Source organism: Myodes glareolus, chromosome 21 (assembly GCF_982192425.1).
Source record: "Myodes glareolus chromosome 21, mMyoGla1.1, whole genome shotgun sequence".
NCBI classification, from domain to species: Eukaryota; Metazoa; Chordata; class Mammalia; order Rodentia; family Cricetidae; genus Myodes; species Myodes glareolus.
Window position 1 is genome coordinate 20,287,138 of NC_142046.1, and position 19,205 is coordinate 20,306,342.

Below are 19,205 nucleotides of genomic sequence, written 5' to 3' on the forward strand. Positions count from 1 at the left end.
CATGGGAAAAGGTTCCCCACCCTACCTGCCTGGGGCTGACCTGATCAACTGAAAATACTCTGGAGTACAGCACTGAGCTGGAGCCAGCAGGTCTATCAGTGCCTTGAGTGTGGCTCTGTGGACTCTGAGATCCCTGACTCCAGCGGCCTGTTCCGCCTCTCAGCTGCAGCCTCCAGTTTGGTGGGCTTTGAAAGTAGGTCTCTCCACCTATACAGATCTCAGCACCGCAGCTGCTGGCTGACTCCCAGAGCACTTGGAGACACTTCCTTCACCTCAGCTGGAACTTTAGCTACTCATGGGTAGGAGATGAGGAAGTTCAGGAGGGTGAGGGGGGAAAGGGGACCGGCCTGGCACTCAGACTGCAAAACCAAGTGTGGCCAGCAGAGGTCCCTGGTACGCGAGGGAAAATACCAAAGTGACGACAGCTCCTGTGTTCATGTGTCCCATGTGGGGCCAGCACAGCCTAAATGGGAGGAGAGAGGAGTTCACAAGCTCAGCTGACCCCATACACCGCGTACACCTGGCTGCCTCCAAATTCACAGGACCCAGAAGGAAGACATACCGACACTTTGGTGGTTTTTTTTCCCCCTTGCCTCCTGCGAGTCACCCTCTTACGTTTTCTATGCTTCAACAGTACCTTTATTTTATTTTTAAAATTATGATCCTAGTTTTAAACCCCTTGGTCTATTTTTAAAATTTTGTTAAGCGTTGGTTTCATTATTGGACTATCTTTTGTCTTTTCCTTTTTTGTTTATTTTATTTTTCCTTTTTAATCACATACATTTCCTCTTTCTTACTTCTAGCATACTTTCAATCGTAGTATTTTCTGTAGCTTCTTGGTTTTTTATTTTTTTTGATTTCATAACGCTATTTCTTTAGCGTGGGCTCAATGTATTTTCTAATTATCTTGTTTCTCTTAAAAACAATAGAAAAGAATCGACTTCTAAAGGGAAAATATACTTTTATACTTCATATTTGAAGATCTCGTACAACTGATAAAATGTTTTATTGAGTTATTTACATTTAAGCGTTCCAGTAACATTGGAAAATTGATAAACTTTAAGACTCTTTATTAAACAAATACAAATCTGTTAAGGGGAGTGAGGAGGGATGGCAAGCTTTAAAAAAGAAAAGGGGGAGGGGGTTCTCTTACGCCCAGAATTTGAGGCAGTTAACATGGCTGAAGCTTACAGTCTAAAGACCCAGGGCTGTGCGCTCAGGTGTTGCAGGTGCAGTCTGGAGGCGTCGCAGGCTCAGTGTCCCCGGCCGGGCTCGCGCTGGTGCCTTCTTTGCGCACAGCCTGGTAGGGGTCCAGCTTGGAGACCAGCTTGGCGGAGGCCGAGAAGCCATTCCACATACAGTCCTGCAGAATGATGTTCTTCACGAAGGTCTCGTCGTCCGGGTCGCAAACGAAGCTGTGCTTCACCGCCTCTCCTCCTGGCAGCTCGGGCACCATCTCCAGCAGGTCTGCGGGGTAGAAGCTGTCACCGTCGTGTTCCCTGGGGGAGAAAGACGCGGCGACCGCTTCGCTGGAAGGTGAGTAGAGGCCGGCGTGGCCCGGGGACGGGCGCGGTGTGGGCAGCAGCTCGAATTTCTTCCAGATGTCCTCGCTGGGCGCGGGCGGCTGCGGCGGCTGCTGCTGCATGTCCTCCTCCTCATCGTCGCACATGAAGTATGGCTGCACCGAGTCGTAGTCCAGGTCCCGGTTGCCGTTGGCGAGGCTCACGTGGAGGGGCATGGTCGCGGCTGTGCGTTTGAGGGCCACACCAAGGCGAGCAGGGCTGGTGCGGAAACCTGGCGCGGTGCGCATCGGTCCCGAACCACTCCCCTTCCCCGGGATCACTTCCTACAATCCCGGCAATCCCTTCACCAGGCCTTGGTCTCCGTCTGGAGCACAGGGAGGAGGCGACTGCTAGTCGCCAGACGCCACGCTCAAAGTATCGCGCCACCTTATGGAGAGAGGCTAGAGGCGCCGCGTCCTGCAGGCTCAGGATATGTTTTCCTGCCTGCATATGACCTACTTCCAGCGAATTCTCACTCATTCCCTGCTATTTTGTACTCCTCCACCTCCCTTAGTCCTCGTTGTTCGCCCGGTTTCTCATCTACTTTCTGTAACGTGTATGATTTTATGTATTTATAAAATCTGGAACCCACGAATGGGAGAAACAAAGATATTTTGCCTCTCTGAAACTTACTATGATAATCTCCTATGTCATTCATAGCCTGAAAATGACATACATTGCTCTTATTTGTGACTGAAAATATTCCATTTCCATATATAAGCCACATCTTTGTTCCTTTGGTGGCTGGCATCTTGGTTCCATAACAGCTACTGTGAAAACTAATGCAATAAATGCATGTACAAGGATCTTCATGAAATACTGGCTTGGCGTCTTTTTTAAGGGTTTTCGTAAAGCCATACTATTTTTATATTGTTTTATGTGTATGAGTGATTTGCCTGCATCTATGGAAGTGCTTTACTTGCATGCCCTGTGCCCATGGAGACCCAAAGAGCACGTCAGAGCCCCTGGACCTGGAGTTACAGCACTGTGAGCCTCTCTGTGAGTGCTGGGAACCAAATCCAGGAGGCCTGCAAGAGGTCCTAAATGCAGAGCCAATTCCCCAGCAGCACCCTGACATTTGTAATGAAGATACAATGCTTGCATCCATAAATGGCACCTGCAATCGTCTAGAATGTAGATACAAACATGTGAGTTACACATTAAATATAGGCGTGAGCTAAAATTCTAAAATACTTGACGATTAAGTGTTACATAATGTCAGGCAGGCAAGGCAGCTCCTACGTTGGCTAAAACAGGGGGATTACCCTAAATTCAGTTTGACTGGCTTCCAGGATACCCTGGCCTACAAAGTAAGAACCTTTCTGAAACAAACGAGAAAAATCCACAGTACAGAATTCCTAAAAGCAAAAGATCTAGTTTTGTTTTTCTCTTTTCTTTCTGTATTCTATACTGAACTTAACAGATGATGTAAAAGAACCCTGGTTTCTTTTACACATGATTTCTGGTTTCTAGACAATATCATCTTACGGCAATTTGAGATGTGGATTAAAGATCTAAATGAGTCACAGACGTTTTGCACAGATACAAAAGACTTGAGGAATAAACACTTTTTGTGTGTCCGTGTTTGTGTGTGTATTCACACACACATAGGTCAGAAGTCATCCTCAGGGGTTCTTCGTCAAGATGCCATTCACAATGTTAGTTAGAGACAAGTTCATTTTCTGACCGATTAGGCTAGGTTGGACAGTGAGCTTGAGCCATCCTCCTGCCTTCACCTCCCCAGTGTTGGGGTCACTTCTCCATGGCTTGTGTTTGTTTGTTTGTTTGTTTGTTTTTAACATGGATTCTGAAGAACAAGCCCGGGTCCTCATACTTTCACAGCAAGTTCTTGACTGACTGGACAGTCTCCCAGCCCTTATAAAGGAAAACACTCTAAGGGGTAGAGAGATGGCTCAGCGATTAAGAGTATTGGCTACTCTTCCAGAGTCTGCAGACTTGATTCCCTTAGGGTGGTGTAGCTCGTAACAGTCTGTAACCACAGTATCAGGGAATTGACATTCTCTTGGCCCCCACAGGCACTGCCTGGACATGGTGTACAGATATACATGAAAACAAAACACTGATATACATAAAAATAAATAATTCTTTTTAAAAAGAATAAAGTATTTTATGTGAAATTACATGTAATTAGGTTGGGTATAACCCACATACACCTTATAGGGTTTTCTTGTGCTTTATTTTCAAATAATTGAATTTTCTTAGAAAGTTTATTTTTTGTGTGTTTACTTATTTTTAATGTTTAAATGACTTTTCATATAATGTACAGGAAGTCTATCTATTTTAAAGAAAAATTCAAAAAGAATAAAAAGTAGGTGGTGGCACATGACTTTAATCCCAGCACTTGGGAAGCAAAGGCAGTCAGAACTCAGACTTTGAGGCCGGTCTGGTCTACAAAGCAAGTTCCAGGACAGCCAAGGCTACACAGAGAAGCCCTGTCTCTCAAAAAAAAAAAAAAAAAATTAAAAAAAAAAAGAAGGAAGGAAGGAAAAAAAAAGAAAGGAAAGAAAAAGAAAGAAAATGGCACTAATTCAATATTTATTTTTACTGTTAATTCTTCTGGGTGTTAGTTTTAATGAGGACTTCTTTAGATTTTGAAAGGCTATAATCTTGAGTATCTACTTTGAGATATAATTTGAGATCTATTAAGACAGTATTTACAGCTAAACTAAAGAGCAGCTCTCCCTTGAGAACTGGGAATGTTCTGTTCTTTCCCTGAGTGTCTCTCCTTTGACCTGTGTACATAGCATAGGTGTCAGCATCATATACTGAGCTGTGACTCTCCTTTGTGAAGGCCGTGCTCCCATATCTGGAGTTCCTGTATCTCTTCTTGAACTTTCCCTTTGAACCAGTCACCAACTCTGCTTCATACAGGTTCATCCTGAAATTCTTCCCTGAATTGAAGCCACGTGAGTCAAGGGCTCTAGACAAGGGACCCCTCAGGTTACCCTGGGTGGCAGCTCAGAGCTGTGCAGTGCCCACACCTCTGCCATGACACTCTCTGTGATTCTAGTCACCTGGTATGTCTTTTGTCATCTGTCTCTCAACAAACACCCACTCGGGGCCAAAAAAAAAAAACAAAAACAAAAAAACCCAGCATTTACAACTGAGCTGGTGAAAATACCTCCAAAGAACACTCACTTTTCAAGAAAATACGTTTACCATTACATGTTTGCTTGGCTGGTTATGTTGACCATTTTTCCTATAGCGCTTCAGTATTCCATACTGACATTTAGCAGAGGTAAAGCTTCAAACAGCCTGGCATGCAGTGCCAGATGCTAAACCATCCACAGGACAGACAGGATTAACTCAGTAGCACCCTCCAGGTGGGAGCTGTGGTTGTCCATTCCCTTGTCAGCCTGATGGAAATCATCAGGAAGAAGAGCTGAGCATGCCTGTGGGAATGTCTTGGTTAGGTCAACTGAGGGGCTTTAACTGTCCACTGTGGGTGGATCCATTCTCTGGGCTGGGATTCTAAGATGTAGAAAAAGAAAAAAATAGGCTGAACACAAACATTCATCAACCTATGCTTCTTTAATTTCATATCACATTTTATTATTTTCATTGCGTGTGTGTGTGTGTGTGTGTGTGTGTGTGTTCAGCAGACATGGTCAACTTGTATCCTTGTATTATCAGAGGACATCTTACAGGAATCAAGCCTCTCCTTCCTCCTGTGAGACTTGAGAACTGAACTCAGGGTCAGGCTTGGTCACAAGCTGGTTTACCCTGAGTCTTCTGGCTGGCCAGTCTGTGGTGCTTGACTGTGAATTTGATATGACCAGTTCCCTCTAGCTGCTGCCACCTTGGCTTCTCGACAGACTATGGTCTGAAACTGTGAGGCAAACTCCCTCCTTCCTTAAGTCAGATGCCAGAGTATTTTAGCAGAGCACAGGAAACTAACACACTAATCTGAAGATCCCATCCTTGGGGGCCTCTAGTTGCTTAACTGTGAAGAGAAAGCGCAATTGTTACCACCAGGGCTGCTCCCTGAGTGAGAAGCACACTAGATGCACCCACCCTGACCACTTGACTCAATCCCAGAATCCAGGTAAAACTGGAAAGGGCTCTGTGTCCTTAAAGCTGTCCCGTGACCACCACACCAAGGCCATACCTTGTGCATTCCTGCATAAACACAGTGGTGTAACCATTACATTTTTAAAGTTCCTTGGCTCTATCTTGCTATCTGCCCAGCCCCTAACATGTGGTCAGACCACCTGAAAAAGCTCCCTCCAGGTCACGAGGGGCCAACAAAGCACAGCAAACCACAAGATGATTGCTTGGTCAGTATGTCTTTAAAGAAAATGGGTTCCAAATTCAAAGAAAGGAAGTGGTCCCTGCCCAAATGGAGTCCCTGGTGCTTCCCTTTCAGCAGTAATGAAGCCCAAAAAGTCAGCAAAGGCTCAGTGCAGGACAGCTGGCAGGAGAAGAGGCCTCTCCACTTTGTGTCCTGCTGGGTTTCTGCTCATTGCTCCAGGGCACAGTCACAGCCCTGAGCTTTCACACCCAGTGCCCAGGGTCACAGCTCAGTCCTGACACTCAGTAGGGGGCAGGGAGCTGTGATAATGTAATGGGGTGTGGTATCAGAGTGCAGTCTCTGCACATTTTGGATTTAATTAGAAGTCTCCCTGAATTACTGATTACAAAAGAGAACAGCATCAAGTTTTTGAATTTGACGTTATTCTGGGACCCATAGTTAAATCCATGCATAGTCTCTGTCTCAATCAAAAAGAGAGTCTGGTATGTGGGATCCAGCCTGGCCTGGCCCTGCCCTCCAAAGTATCCTGGATGCCTACCTGCACCTACAGAGCTACCCCTCCTTAGGAACACCCAAGAGCTCCCAGCAAGAGATAGGTCCAGAAGGAAAGGAATGCAGAGAGAACAGTCAATCAGGCGGGTGTTAGACAAGAGGGTCACAGAGCTGAGGGCCACTAGCCTGGGTTCCAGCAGCCCTCAGCAGAGGTGACATGTTGGACAGCTAGCACCATGGGGTTTGCACTTTGAGGCTGTATTGATCACCTGGGGTCAGGGCATTTTTCTACCACACTGTGGCCACCATGTTCTCATCGGACAGTGAAACCCTACAAACTTGTTCTTAAAAAAAAAAAACTGTGGGGGAGGCCTGTGGTGGGGAACTGGGCTGGTGAAGGCTGTGTTTCCTGAGGGGACATGATGGAGGAGCTACCCACCATAGGTCCACCCTGTCACTGAGCTAGGCTTCTCAAGTAGTGGTCTCCTCGGCAGTCCACCAAGTCCTCCTGAACTAGGAGCCCTGCAGTGACAGTCACACTGCCCAAAGCCCTGATGACCCCTCACAGCCCTGCTTCTCCAGGAGCTTCTCAGACTCCCCTGACAGAGTCCAGCCTGACAGCCAGTGGCCCACCAGGTGGGGCTCTAGGACCTCACATGGCTCTCTAGGAAAGTCAGATGCCATGCCCCTTGCGCACCAGCCAATCAATGTTGCTGTACATTTTCCCACCTCTCTGCTGTCAGCAGGGCTCTTCAAGCCCACACAAGCCCCTTCACAGACAGGCTGAGCCAGAGTACTGCTAAAGGGCTTTATTTGGTGTTAGGTGGGGAAGGGGAGGTTAAGGTGTGGGGGAGGGGCAGTGGGGAGTTTGGTCCAGGAGAGGTGTGGTACAGGGAAGTCCCAGTCAGGTTTGGGCAGCAAGGCTTGCTCAGCAGGTGCACACCTGGGTAGCTGCTGTGACAGAGAGAAGAGAGATAAGTCCCCCATTCTGCAGGAGCAGCAGTCAGGGGAGTCATGGACAGGGACGGCCCAGGGCACATATGGGTCAGAGATCTTCTTTCCCCACATTTCTGTGTGGTCCCTGCTAGGAGCTGGGGCCCTCTGAAGAGATCCCTCACCACTCCCATGAGCAGGCAGTTCTTTGCCTCCTTGGAGAGAAAGGGAAGAACAGGGCAAGGCAGAGACCAGGGACTAGGAGAGATCATGACAAAAGGGAAGGACTTCTTAGCTGTCCTGGAAACTACGCTCGGGGCCACCTCCCTGGTGACAACACCTGTCTGTGGGGATGGGATGAGGACCAGGGCTTCCTGAGCCCCACATTCTAGGCTTTTCCACATTCCTACAGGTGGGTCAGGGTGGGGAGACTTACCCTAGTCGCTTTCAGGCACACAGTGCTCTGTAGAAACCAAAAGAAGCCCAGGGGTGAGAAAGGCCCAGTAGAGGACCCCATCACACCTGAGCTCAGACCCTCCTGCAGCCAAGACCTGAGCAGGGCCTGGCAGCCCTGGGAGAGGTGACAGGACCTAGAAGGTACAGTGCAGAAACCAGGGATACAGAGAGAGCAAGGGAGAGAGTGGACAGAAGCACAGGAGACTTGGAGGTCCATGGGGACCCCGAGGAACAGAGGCACAGAATGTGACATTGTGACCCTGAGGAAGTGATGGAGATACCACAGAGACACAGGGACACGGACAGACAGGAAACAACACATAAGGGACAATGAGACCAGGCACAGAGAGGACACAGAAGCACAGAGACAGACATGGTTTGGGGGCACAGACAGGTGGCAGTGACATAGGGGACTCAGGAGAGGCAAGAACAGCCCAGTTCTCACCATTCAACTCAGGTACAAGGATGTTTTCCTCTTTGAGTCCCTTTCGCTGTACAAATTTCTTAAATTCTTCCATGGCCTCTGGGTTTTCTTCAGGGTTTCTCCCTGCGGGGAGGTGGGGCAAGCTTAAGGGGTGGGGCTCAGCTCTGCAGAGAGCTAGAGACATAGTGAAGGGAGCATTAACCAGCACAAAGGTTGAGAGAGGACCCTGGCGGTTAGCAATGGACTGGGTGTGTACACCCAGACACCGAGGGACCCTCTGGCCCTAGGGAGAACCTCTGCAGACTTACAGGTCACTCCACAGACCGGTAAGAGCCCTGAATCTCAGGGGCATAAGGCTGTGACCTGACACTCGAGGATCCCTACCTACCATAAAGGTCTCTGCCAAGACATTCCCTTTGACCTGACCCTTGACTTAGATCCCTGGAAGTGGCATTTGCTGGCTCCAGGGGTGGAGACTGTTCCTGAGAGCTCAGGTCTCCAAAGGCCACAAAAGGCCCAGGTCCACCCAGTTTTAATCACTTTTCTCTTTGGATCTCACACATTTCCCAGGCAGCACCCTGGACACAACACCAAGAGTTTCCGAACCCCCAGTGCCAGGCATGGCTGCTGGAAGTAGAAACCAGACACAGGACTTGGGCCTCAGTGGCACCTTACCCATGAGCTTTCCCATGTTATACGACTTCCCGTGGTGATGGCCTTCACAGTAGAAGATGTAGTGGTCCTTCACCGGCAGTTCTGTGATATAAAGGAACTTCTTGCCATGAACTGCAGGTGATCGGAAATATCTCTTAGTGTCTTATCCTTGAGGCACCATAGGGGACCAGGTGAGGGAAAACCTTGGAACACATTTCTGGGAACCCAGGAGACCTGTCTAGTTTAGCCCTGGCCTTTCCATGGTCCCCATAGTTAGACAGGACCCATTTCTTGGAAGCTGTCAAGCCCAACTAAGATGTTCAGAGAAGGGGGCTGAGTTTGGCCCCAGGCCTGAGCATCCATCTCCCTGCCTGGCTTTCTGCTTTTAGCATTGTTTTCTCATGGGTCAAGAGCTGAGATCCAGGCAGGGGACCAAGAGCCAGTCAGTTTCTAGGGCTGACTACACAACGAGCTCTATATCTGGTATGTGGAAAGTGAGTGGATGGTCAGTCCTACAAGCTGGACCAGGCAGGACCCATCTATCCTGAGCTGGTACTGCAGGACACCCTAAGACACAGGGACTCACAGGAGGTGTATTTGCCAGGTTCATCAGTTTTCTTCAGCAGGATTTTAACGTCATGGCACTGACCGTTCTTCCTGTAAACACAAGTCCACAGTCAGGCTGCTCCTGCAGCAGAGCGGAGCCTCTCAGCTCTTTTGGTGAATCAGCCCTGCTCAGGGGATCTCCTAAATTCCATGTTCCTGCTTTAGGAAACTGCTTGGGACTGTGTCCCCTCAAAGGCACGAATCTTTAATTTCCCAAACTCAAAACATAAGTAGCAAGGGAGACACAAACAAATACCAAGGCCCACAGTTGGGGACACGTACCAGATTATAATGTTGGCCTCCATGTCTCCTCCTTCCAGGGCTGTTACCTTCACAGGGAAAACCTTCGAGGGTATCTTGTGAATGGGTATGCTGCCGTTGTGTATCATGGCCTTTGGATACCAGGTCCCAGAGTACTGCAGGAGACAAAGTTCTGAACAAACCCAATCGTGGCCCTCTTCCTATCCCAGCCTCCAGCATATGGGCTAGCACCTGAATAGACTCTCAGAGCCCAGGCTGCAGCCACTGAGAAGGGCTAACCCTGTATGTCCAAGGACCTTTGGTCAGAAAACAGATACCAGAGCTTCAGGCTACCCAACCCCATGATGGTAGAAAGTGTGTGCTCCCCATCCAGGTATCTAAAGTCTTAATCCCTACACCTCAGCACTGGATGAATGTCCTTGTCTACGAGGCCTTCTAGCTCTGGGTATCATTCGAACAAGGACCCCACACCAAAATCTACTTTCTGTTCTAAACCCCTATCTACAGGAGGATGCCCATTTTATGTTAGAATAGTGGAAGCCCAGTTCTGACTGCTCAGTGCAAATTCAACCTTCAAGGAAACATGCTGTACCTCATCTCAAATCTACCAGCACCAAGCAGAAGGCCAGGCCTTTACCCCACCCCTCCCCACTGACGTTCCCCTCCTCACATCCTCCTGGTCATATGATGGAGCTTCCTGGGCCTTCAGGACAGCCACCAGCCCCAGAAGCATGAAGGTCAGGAACAGGCTCTTCATCCTCAGTCGCTAGCTGGGCTCTCACACAAGGCAGGTCACCTGGGGAAGGTCTGCTCTGGCTGCTCACACGGTGCCCTTTATATCCCCCGTGGCCAGGGATGTGTGCCCACTTGGCATTGACCATGTCCCTCCTGTCCTTCTCTCATGGCCAAATCCACATCCATCATGGAGGTGGAAGGTTGTTGTTGTTGGGATCTGATGACAATGAACTCAATGTCACCTACAGATGAAGAAAGACACACAATGCCCTGAAATGTCTGTGCCACCAAGACTTGTGCTCACAAAGGACCCTGGGAAGACGAGTGACTCAGGGGCAGGGAGGCTGCTCATTGGGCAGGGAGGGAGGGAGGGCCGGACTTCCCTTCACAGCCCTGTCCTTCATCTGCCATGGCTGCCCTGAGCTGTGTCCACTGAGATCTGGATTCTGACCTCCTGCTGCAGAGGATGGGGCTGTGCTACAACACCAGAGACTGTTGCTAGTTTCCAAATGTCTTGGCCCGCTGCCTGGGGGTGGGGGGGCGGAGCCCACTTCATTGTCCTTTTCGTGCATGGATACCACGTGCTGGACCTTCCTGTAAGTGGGGACACAGACTCCTGCCTCTTGTCAGTTTGAACCTCATCAGGGCAGACCCCCTGCCACACTAGGCCACACCATGACCCTGACCCAGCTGTGGGCTCTGCAGGGAAGTCCATACTCTCAGATGTCCTGGTCCATTTCACTGTCTGGCTAATGCCATCTCCTCAGCCACCAGGTAGGACTCCGTTTCCATAGTTCACACGATTTTAAGTTGGTTCCATGAGGAATTCCAGCCACATAAGAATATTTGCCCCAAGGGCTGGAGAGATGGCTCAGTTGTTAAGAACATTTCCTGCTCTTCCAAAGGTCCTGAGTTCAATTCCCAGCAACCACATGGTGGCTCACAACCATCTGTAATGAGGTCTGGTGCCCTCTTCTGGACTGCAAACATACACGCAGACAGATTATTGTATACATAATAAATATAAAAAAAGAATATTTTTCTTCACCTGTGAAAGAATATTTTCTTTCACCTGTCCATGAAGGACAGGTGAAGGGCGTTCATTGCTGTGAGCTCAGGGGGATTCATCTGCAACAAGGGGACTTGACCTTCTGCTGTTCTTGTCATCGAGGACCTGCTGAGAGGACATTTCAGAACCAAATCTGCCCAGGTAGAACTGAGTTCACGTGTGTTCATTTCTTGCCATCTTGTGCCCTGAGATGTGATGAAGGACCAGTGTCCATCACAGCCTGACCTGAGCCCACCCCTGTGCTTCTGTTGAACTTTGTTCCTCTGGAGTCCACAGCTTCCCTCCTTGTTAGCTCTGAGCACCTAGACTCTCCACATGGCCAGATCACACTCTTTTTGGGTAAATGATGCAAAAAGCATCACGATCCCATGTGCCAACCTGTGTTCTGAATTCATGATGTCTGCCCTGGTTCCAGGCCTTAGCCCAGCTTCCTTCCTGGTAGGAACTGTGCCTTCTCCTCCCCACTCTGCAGTTCCTGAACTTGGCCACCTGCCCTGAAACCTAGAAGGTCAGGTCTGGTGAAGGATTTCATTTCCTGTGTTGGTGTCTACACTCCATGGCTCTGGAGATGGGTGCTGGTCCCACAATGGCATGTCTGTTCCTGTCTGGACCAAAGGTGGACAGGCTCAAATATCCACAAACATTCTTAATGAGCACCCTCTGACTTGCCCTGGCTTGTGTGGAGGAGCTGGCACGGCCCAGGTGTTGACCTCACTATAGAAGGTGTTGAACAGGAGGCCTAACTTTCTGGGTGTGAACAGGCGGGGCCGGTGCTCTTTAGGACCAGATTAGGAACCAGGCTATCATTTCAATATCATGGGAAAGGTGCCAGCTTGTCCTTTATTGAGTCATTTTCCCTGAGCACCTTATCACACAGACACCCGTGTCTGATTCCCTGAATCAGACGAGAACAATGCGTACCTGTGATTGACAGAGCCAGGACCACTGTCAGTCTGCTGCTGACTTAGTCCAGGACTGGAAATGCTGAAGGCCGAAACTCACAGCCCCCAGAAGCTATGGTGGACATAACAGCCTCACAGCTTCCCAGTTCATTTTGCCTGCATCAACTTCCATGTTTTCCTATCACACATCCTTGAAGAGCAGAGGTAAAATAAATTACCACGCTGTCATGTTTGGATCAGAAGCATCCTTCACAGGCCCATGTGGTGAAGACTTATTTCTGGCTAGGGGCTCTATTTGGGGGCATTCTGCAGACTGAAGACATAGGGCTGGTAGAAATGAGTCACTGGGAGCTGTCCTTCCCCTAAATCTTGCCCTGACTTGTTCCTAACAGACTCAGAAAGACAAATTTTGCTTGTTTTCTTTCATTTGCAGAATGCACAAGTAAATATATACACAAATACACATGTATGTCTGGCATGAAAGCAGAAGGGTTGCCGTGTGGGGCACCCACATGAGGTCGACCACAGAAGGGCGAGTCTGATGGAAGTACAAGGGCAGAGAACAGATGGAAAGACAAACACCACTGCCTTTCTCGTGGAGAATATATATCTATCTCATTTGGGCACATTTGTTCAGGTCGACTTCAGAGCTCTGTCTTTTGTTTATCCCAAGGAGCTCTGAACACATCAGGCCGTCCAGGGTGTTCAGTCCCCCGGGCCTCGACGGGCCCCAGTGGCTTTCTATCAAGGTGCAAACCTGCCAGAAAAGACAAGCTTCCTGCTTGCTAGAAATCAGGTGAGCCTTTCTCTGTTTGCTCTCCTCTTTCCTGATTATTCCCATCCCTGACCCAGGCAGACACCCTGGGCTGCAGCCACACCTTTTTCCCACCAAGTGTGAAACAGGCTTTGTGGAAGGGATCCCCCAAAAGCACCTCCTGCCACCTCAAGCTATCCTTTAGAGCTGTCTGTACATCTGTATTGTTGCTTGTTCATTATGTAAACCATTCCTGTTCTATCTATTGTGCCATTCTTTCTCCTGCTTGTCCTGATTCATGTAATTATAAATTATCTAAAAGGTCATAAATGTTACGGGGAAAATCAAACGGAACAAATAATACAGAGAATGTTGATAAAGGGGGTTGGGGCATTACTTTAAGTTGAATTGTCTGAGCCAACCTCACCAAGTTGACATTTGAACTACAGTGAAGAAAAGGGTTCAGGAACAACATGGAAGGAACACAGCGTACAGACCTGGGGGAGAGAGCTGGGCTGGTTCCAAAAGCAGACTGGAGGGCAGGGCATCTACAGCAGATGATACCTGAGAAGACTGGCCGGAGACCAGGTCGCCAAGAGGGCAGGACCAGCAAAGGTGGCTACGGGTCACTGTAAGAACATCAGTTTTCTCTCAGAGAGACCTGGGGGGTTTTGACACAGGCGGTCTGTGACACATGTTTAGCATCCTTCCAGGTGTTATATCAAGACTGGACTGGAGGAAGCAAGTGTAGCATCAGGGAAAACAGCTGGAAATGCAATGATCCAGACCAAAATGATGGAGTGATGTTGCCTACCTGGACAGAACAAAAGACAAGGCATGGACGTATACACCCACCACAAAGAAAGAGCAGCTAGGAAAGAATCTGCAAATCTTTTGTATGTATTGGGCCACAGACAGTGAAGACTTTGAGTCCTCAGGCTGATTTACAATCTGAGGCCAGCTTTTGCCACAGCATCACTAAGCCTGTGGGGGATTTGAACACCAAAGAGAACGCACTCAACAGGTCAAGGTGTCTGACTGAGTGGAGGAAGAGACAGTAGTGGGACTTGGGGACAGGAGCAGTGATGGCCACGTGTGAGACTCAAGCAGGAAATCTCCACATGCAGGAAGAGCCTTGGAAATATGCCAAGGGTTCCGTGAACAACCACGAAAGAGCCAGACATCAGGGAAGAGAGGACAGCTCCTCACGTCAGGGAGGACAACCTCAAGTAGGAAATAATTTTCAGAACTATAAGAAGAACAGATCCCTGAAGGGGTCAAGACAATTCGAGAGGGCCAGGACAGCTTCAATATGTCCCTGAGACAATTGACATCCACCCAGACTTCACACCACCACATCGATGCACTTGAAATGGTTCCGGCCTGAATGCGGGCGCTAAAACCAAAACTTACACAGAAAGCACAAACCTCTGACCACGGCTTTGACAATACAGAAAACCAAATGAGTGAGAGGCGGATTGGACTTCATCAATGTGCAGAGTGCAAAGCTGGTCGTCCTCAAGGGACTTTGTGAAGGAACTGGAGGGATGGCTCAGTAGTTCAGAGCACTTGCTTCTCTTCCGGAGGACCCAGTTAGGTTCCCGGCTCCACCAGATGCCTCACACCCGCCTATAGCTCCTGCTTGGGGAAATCGGACTTGTTCTTCTGGCCTCCTAGGGCAACCGCACTTCTACGTTCTTTTCCACTCACACAGATGCACACATACATACAAGTAAGTACTAATAAATACTTTACAGAAAGATTCTGTGAATGAAATTAAATGACAGGCTATAAATTGTGAGAAATATTCGCAAATAACACATCTGACGAGGACCTAATGTCAGTAACATGTAAGACATTGGTAATGCATGGATAAACCTGATTAATAATGGACAGTGGATTTGAGTAGACTTTCTCCAGAGGAGAAATAAAATGATCAATGGAAACACATCAGCAATTAGAGAACTGTAAATCAGTACTACGCGCAGAGCTATTTCCTCCCAGACTAAGACTCTCTCTCTCATGTGCAGGAAGGTTAAGATTCCTGGTGTTAAAGGGGAAGTGAAACAAGGATGCTTTCAGGGAGATGAAACTTTCCATCCTGCAGGGACGCTCCATAAGATTAGGAAATAATCAACTTAAAAGAGTTCAGGAAGTCCCTGAAACTGAGCAGACACATTAGTCTCCTCCTTCCCGGAGCATATGTATGAATTGATGAAAGGCAAAAGACACCCGCTGCCAACCTGGGCTGTCTGGGCGAGGCTCAGGTCAACTGACCTGCCTAAAAGAACACTCTCCAGTCCCTTGAGTTGTCTGCAAGTTTTGCAGTGTGCTCTAGGTTTTCCGCTTGTCCCCCCCCCCCCATGAGACAGTGTTTCCCTGTGGCTTTGGTGCCTGTCTTGGAACTTACTTTGAAGACCAGGCTGGTCTTGAACCCACAGAGATTCACCTGCCTCTGCCTCCCAATTAAAAGCGCTGCCACCACTGCAGCGTTTGTGAGCTGTCACCCACGCTGGGGTGGACTTTGGTGATGCAGCCATCTCTGGGTCATTTCTGATCCTGTGAGTAACCACTCACCCTTATTCCTGTACGTAACCCCAATAAAACTCACTGGTTCACCAAGTTGGACTTTGAGGATATCCTTGCTTTCCCAGTCTGGGAGGAGTAGGCATTTGTTCTTGTCTTCTCAGGAACAGTGTCGCATGACAACATGAAATGTCACCTCAGTCCACTGTGGTAGTTAAAACCAAAGTAATACCATAACCACTAGCTGCTGGCACCATGCTTCCCACCCTACTAGACAGTATCCTTCCCTAAACTGTCAGTCAACATAAGCCCTTCCTCCACTAAATGACTTTTTGTCCAGTCTTTTCTCACAGCCACCAGAGAACTAGCTAGTACAGATGCATCTGTTGTCCAGACGTAGCCACAGCAGAGTCGGCTCTGCCTCCATGGGTAGATGCCTGACAAGCACGTACAAAGCTTTGGGGTCAGTCCTCAGAACTGCACAAATCCAGTGTGAAGGTGCATGTCTATAATCCCAGAACTGGGGAGATAGAGGTAGGGAGACCAGAAGTTCAAAGTCATCCTTGGCTACATAGCAAGTTCAAGGTCAGCTTCAAGGTCAGCCTGAACTACGTAAGATCGTGTCTGGAAAAAAAGTGGCAGGGAGTGGTGATTTTGATCCTAACACTCAAGAGGCAGATGCAGGCAGATCTATGAATTCAAGGCCAGCTTGATCTCTATGGTGAACCTTCAAAGGCTTGAGTCTGGTTACTCAGGTTCCTGTTCTTGGAACTAGTGCCAGGCCAGTTCACTGAATTCTGTCTCTGTTTAAATCAACCAGAATTCACTCCTGGCGTTTGGAGTCAACAACCCTGATAGCTCTAGAAGCTTATGAAGAAAAAGAAAACCCAGGCTGGAGAGATGGCTCAATGATCGCAAGCACATGCTGTTCTTTCTAGAGGACGCAATGTTGATTCCCAGCGCCCACAATGCATCTCAGAACTGTCTGCAACTCCAGTCCCAGGGGTCTGAGGTCCTCTTCTGGTCTCGCTAACTACCAGGCATACACATGGTTCACAGGCATATATGCAGGTTAAAGCCCCACACAACGTAGAAATAAATGAATAAAAATTCAAAAAAACCACAAAATAAGTAAATCCTTAAAAAATAAAAATAGAAAAGAAAGCAGGTCTCCCACAGGGCAGCAGTTCATGGGGGCAGAATGTTGTGACTCTGTCAAGGGGAGACTCTGCCCGCAGCACACGGGAGACTCTGTCCGCAGCACACGGGGAGACTCTGCCCGCAGCACACGGGAGACTCTGCCCGCAGCACACGGGGAGACTCTGCCCGCAGCACACGGGAGACTCTGCCCGCAGCACACGGGAGAATCTGCCCGCAGCACACGGGGAAACTCTGCCCGCAGCACACGGGAGAATCTGCCTGCAGCACACGGGAGAATCTGCCGGCAGCACACGGGAGAATCTGCCTGCAGCACGCTATGCCAGCCACCAGAGCAGAACATTCTGAGGGTGGGAGAGTTCATTCAGGAGGCAGCCAGGCTAGAGGAGGAGGGACAAGGCCTCCAGACTGGTGAGATTAAAGGTGGGTACTGTGGTGTGGGGGGAGGGGCTGGAAGTGAGAGAAGCAGTGGCGAGCCCGCTGTGCACAATAGAAACGGTCTTGACTGAAGGAGGCCCTCAGCAGGTGGGCGACAGTTGTGTAACTTGGACTGTTTGAGGGGCCCCTGGCAGTGGGACCAGGATCCATCCCCAATGCATGAGCTGACTTTTTGGACCCCATTCCCTATGGTGGGATACCTTACTCAGCCTTGATGCAGTGGGGAGGGGCCTGGTCCTGCCTCAACTCAATGTGCCAGGCTTTGTTGACTCCCCAAGGGCCTTACCCGTTCAGAGGAGTGGATGGGGGATGGGTTGAGGAGGGTTAAGGGGGGTGAGAGGGGAGGGAGGGGGAACTGTGGTTGGTATGTAAAATGGATAAAAAAATTAAAAAATAAAAAGATTGGATAAAAAATAAAATTAAAAATAAAAGGAATGGACAAAAAATTAAAATTAAAAAAATAAAAGGAAGGGAAGGGAAAGAAAAGACCAAATGTGAAAAGTGTCTTTTCAGCAACTTACAATTTGCAATGAGAAATAGGTGTTTGTTTTGTGTTTAAATAAACTGTCCTGAAAGAAAGAAAGAAAGAAAGAAAGAAAGAAAGAAAGAAAGAAAGAAAGAAGGAAGGAAGGGAGGCAGAGAAAGGAGGGAGGGAGGGAAGAAGGAAGGAAGGAAGGAAGGAAGGAGAGAGGGAGGGAGAGAGAGAGGGAGGGAGGGAAGGAAGGAGGGAAGGAAGAAAGGAAGGGAAGGTCGTGATGCCTTGTGTGACTCACAATCAGAAGAGAATAGCAGTGCCACAGTCTAAACACGGGGTTGTCAAGCATCTGCTATCAGCCATCACACAGGCAAAAGGGAGGAACAAGTGATTTCACAGAGGGCTGCCAAGTCCCTAGGAAGTAATCTGGGCCAGAGCTGTCAGAGTCAGAGGCGTTATCTCCAGCAGAACTGTCTAACTGTATAGGGACTAATAAGACACTTCTCGGATGTGTGCTCTCCTGAATTAGTATTACTAAAAATCAACGAAAAGCAAGTAAAACTACAGAGTTTATTCAAGACTCCCTCAGTGTCAGGAACAGCTCCTCGGAGTGTGGTTCTCTCCATGCAGCAGGAGAGGATCTACTGAAAGGAAGGAACCTCGGAACCACACTAAAGGGTGAATGACCCACAGGGAACAGACACACAGACAAGCTGCAGGACTCCAACTCTACAACTGTCAGCTGGCAGGCGATGATAGCACACACCTTTAACCCCAGTACTCGGGAGGCAGAAGTGGGCAGATCTCTGTGAGTTCGAGGCCAGCCTGGTCTACAGAGAGAGTTCCAGGACAGCCAGGGCTGCTACACAGAGAAACCCTGTCTCTAAAACAAAACAAAACAAAAGTGTCAGGAGACACATGCCTTTAATTCCAGCCTTCAGGAAACTGAAGAAGATGGATCTCTGTGAATTTGAGGCCAGTCGAGTCTACAGAGCAAGTTCCAGGACAACCCAAGCTACATAATGAGACCCTAGAGAGCCTATCTCAAACAGACAGACAGACAGACAGACACACAGACAGACAGACAGACAAAATTGCCCATCAGGGGCCTGTCCATGGGGACAGAAAGCAGACTGTCAGTTTCCAGAGCACTGATGGAGGGACTGCTCACAGGTGAGGGTGTATTGTGGGGGTTGAATGGCGGGGAACCAGCTGTTGGTGGTGACTGCCCACAGCTGAGCACAGCTAACGACATGGAATTGTTAATATTAGGTCTGGAGCATAGCACCAGCCCCTGGCATCTATCCCAGCCCCTCTGACCTGGGAGTATATTAGTCTGGACTCCAAATCCCAGCATGCCAGGCCCATGATCCTGGGAGAGGGTCAGGACTACTCCCACAGGGTATTTAAGTGGGCTCCTGGAGGAGAAGCTTGTGGTTCCCGGTTTGCACGTGCTCCCCTCTTTCCTGTCTCCCGCCATGCACCTG

The 19,205-nt window shown here is 48.8% G+C and overlaps 2 protein-coding genes across 3 annotated transcripts; both read right to left on the bottom strand.

Moving 5' to 3' along the window:
* Window positions 1-982: 982 nt before the first annotated feature.
* On the bottom strand, window positions 983-1,892 carry LOC146890512 (protein B-Myc). The gene has a single exon (XM_085681542.2). The coding sequence runs from the start codon at window positions 1,808-1,810 to the stop codon at window positions 1,217-1,219; it is 594 nt and encodes a 197-aa protein (XP_085537668.1). The 5' UTR covers window positions 1,811-1,892; the 3' UTR covers window positions 983-1,216.
* A 5,229-nt stretch (window positions 1,893-7,121) lies between these two features.
* On the bottom strand, window positions 7,122-10,699 carry LOC146890511 (odorant-binding protein 2a-like). Of its 2 annotated transcripts, none has more exons than XM_087899878.1 (7): window positions 10,332-10,699; window positions 9,683-9,816; window positions 9,381-9,451; window positions 8,816-8,926; window positions 8,162-8,263; window positions 7,697-7,723; window positions 7,122-7,278 (listed from the first exon to the last, which is right to left on the bottom strand). In XM_087899878.1, exons 1-6 carry the CDS (start codon window positions 10,416-10,418, stop codon window positions 7,698-7,700), a joined length of 531 nt encoding a protein of 176 aa, XP_087756004.1. In that variant the 5' UTR covers window positions 10,419-10,699; the 3' UTR covers window positions 7,122-7,278; window position 7,697. The 2 variants fall into 2 exon arrangements, with proteins under 2 accessions (XP_087756004.1, XP_087756003.1); XM_087899877.1 differs by having other exon boundaries at window positions 7,122-7,281.
* Between the last annotated feature and the right edge of the window lie 8,506 nt (window positions 10,700-19,205).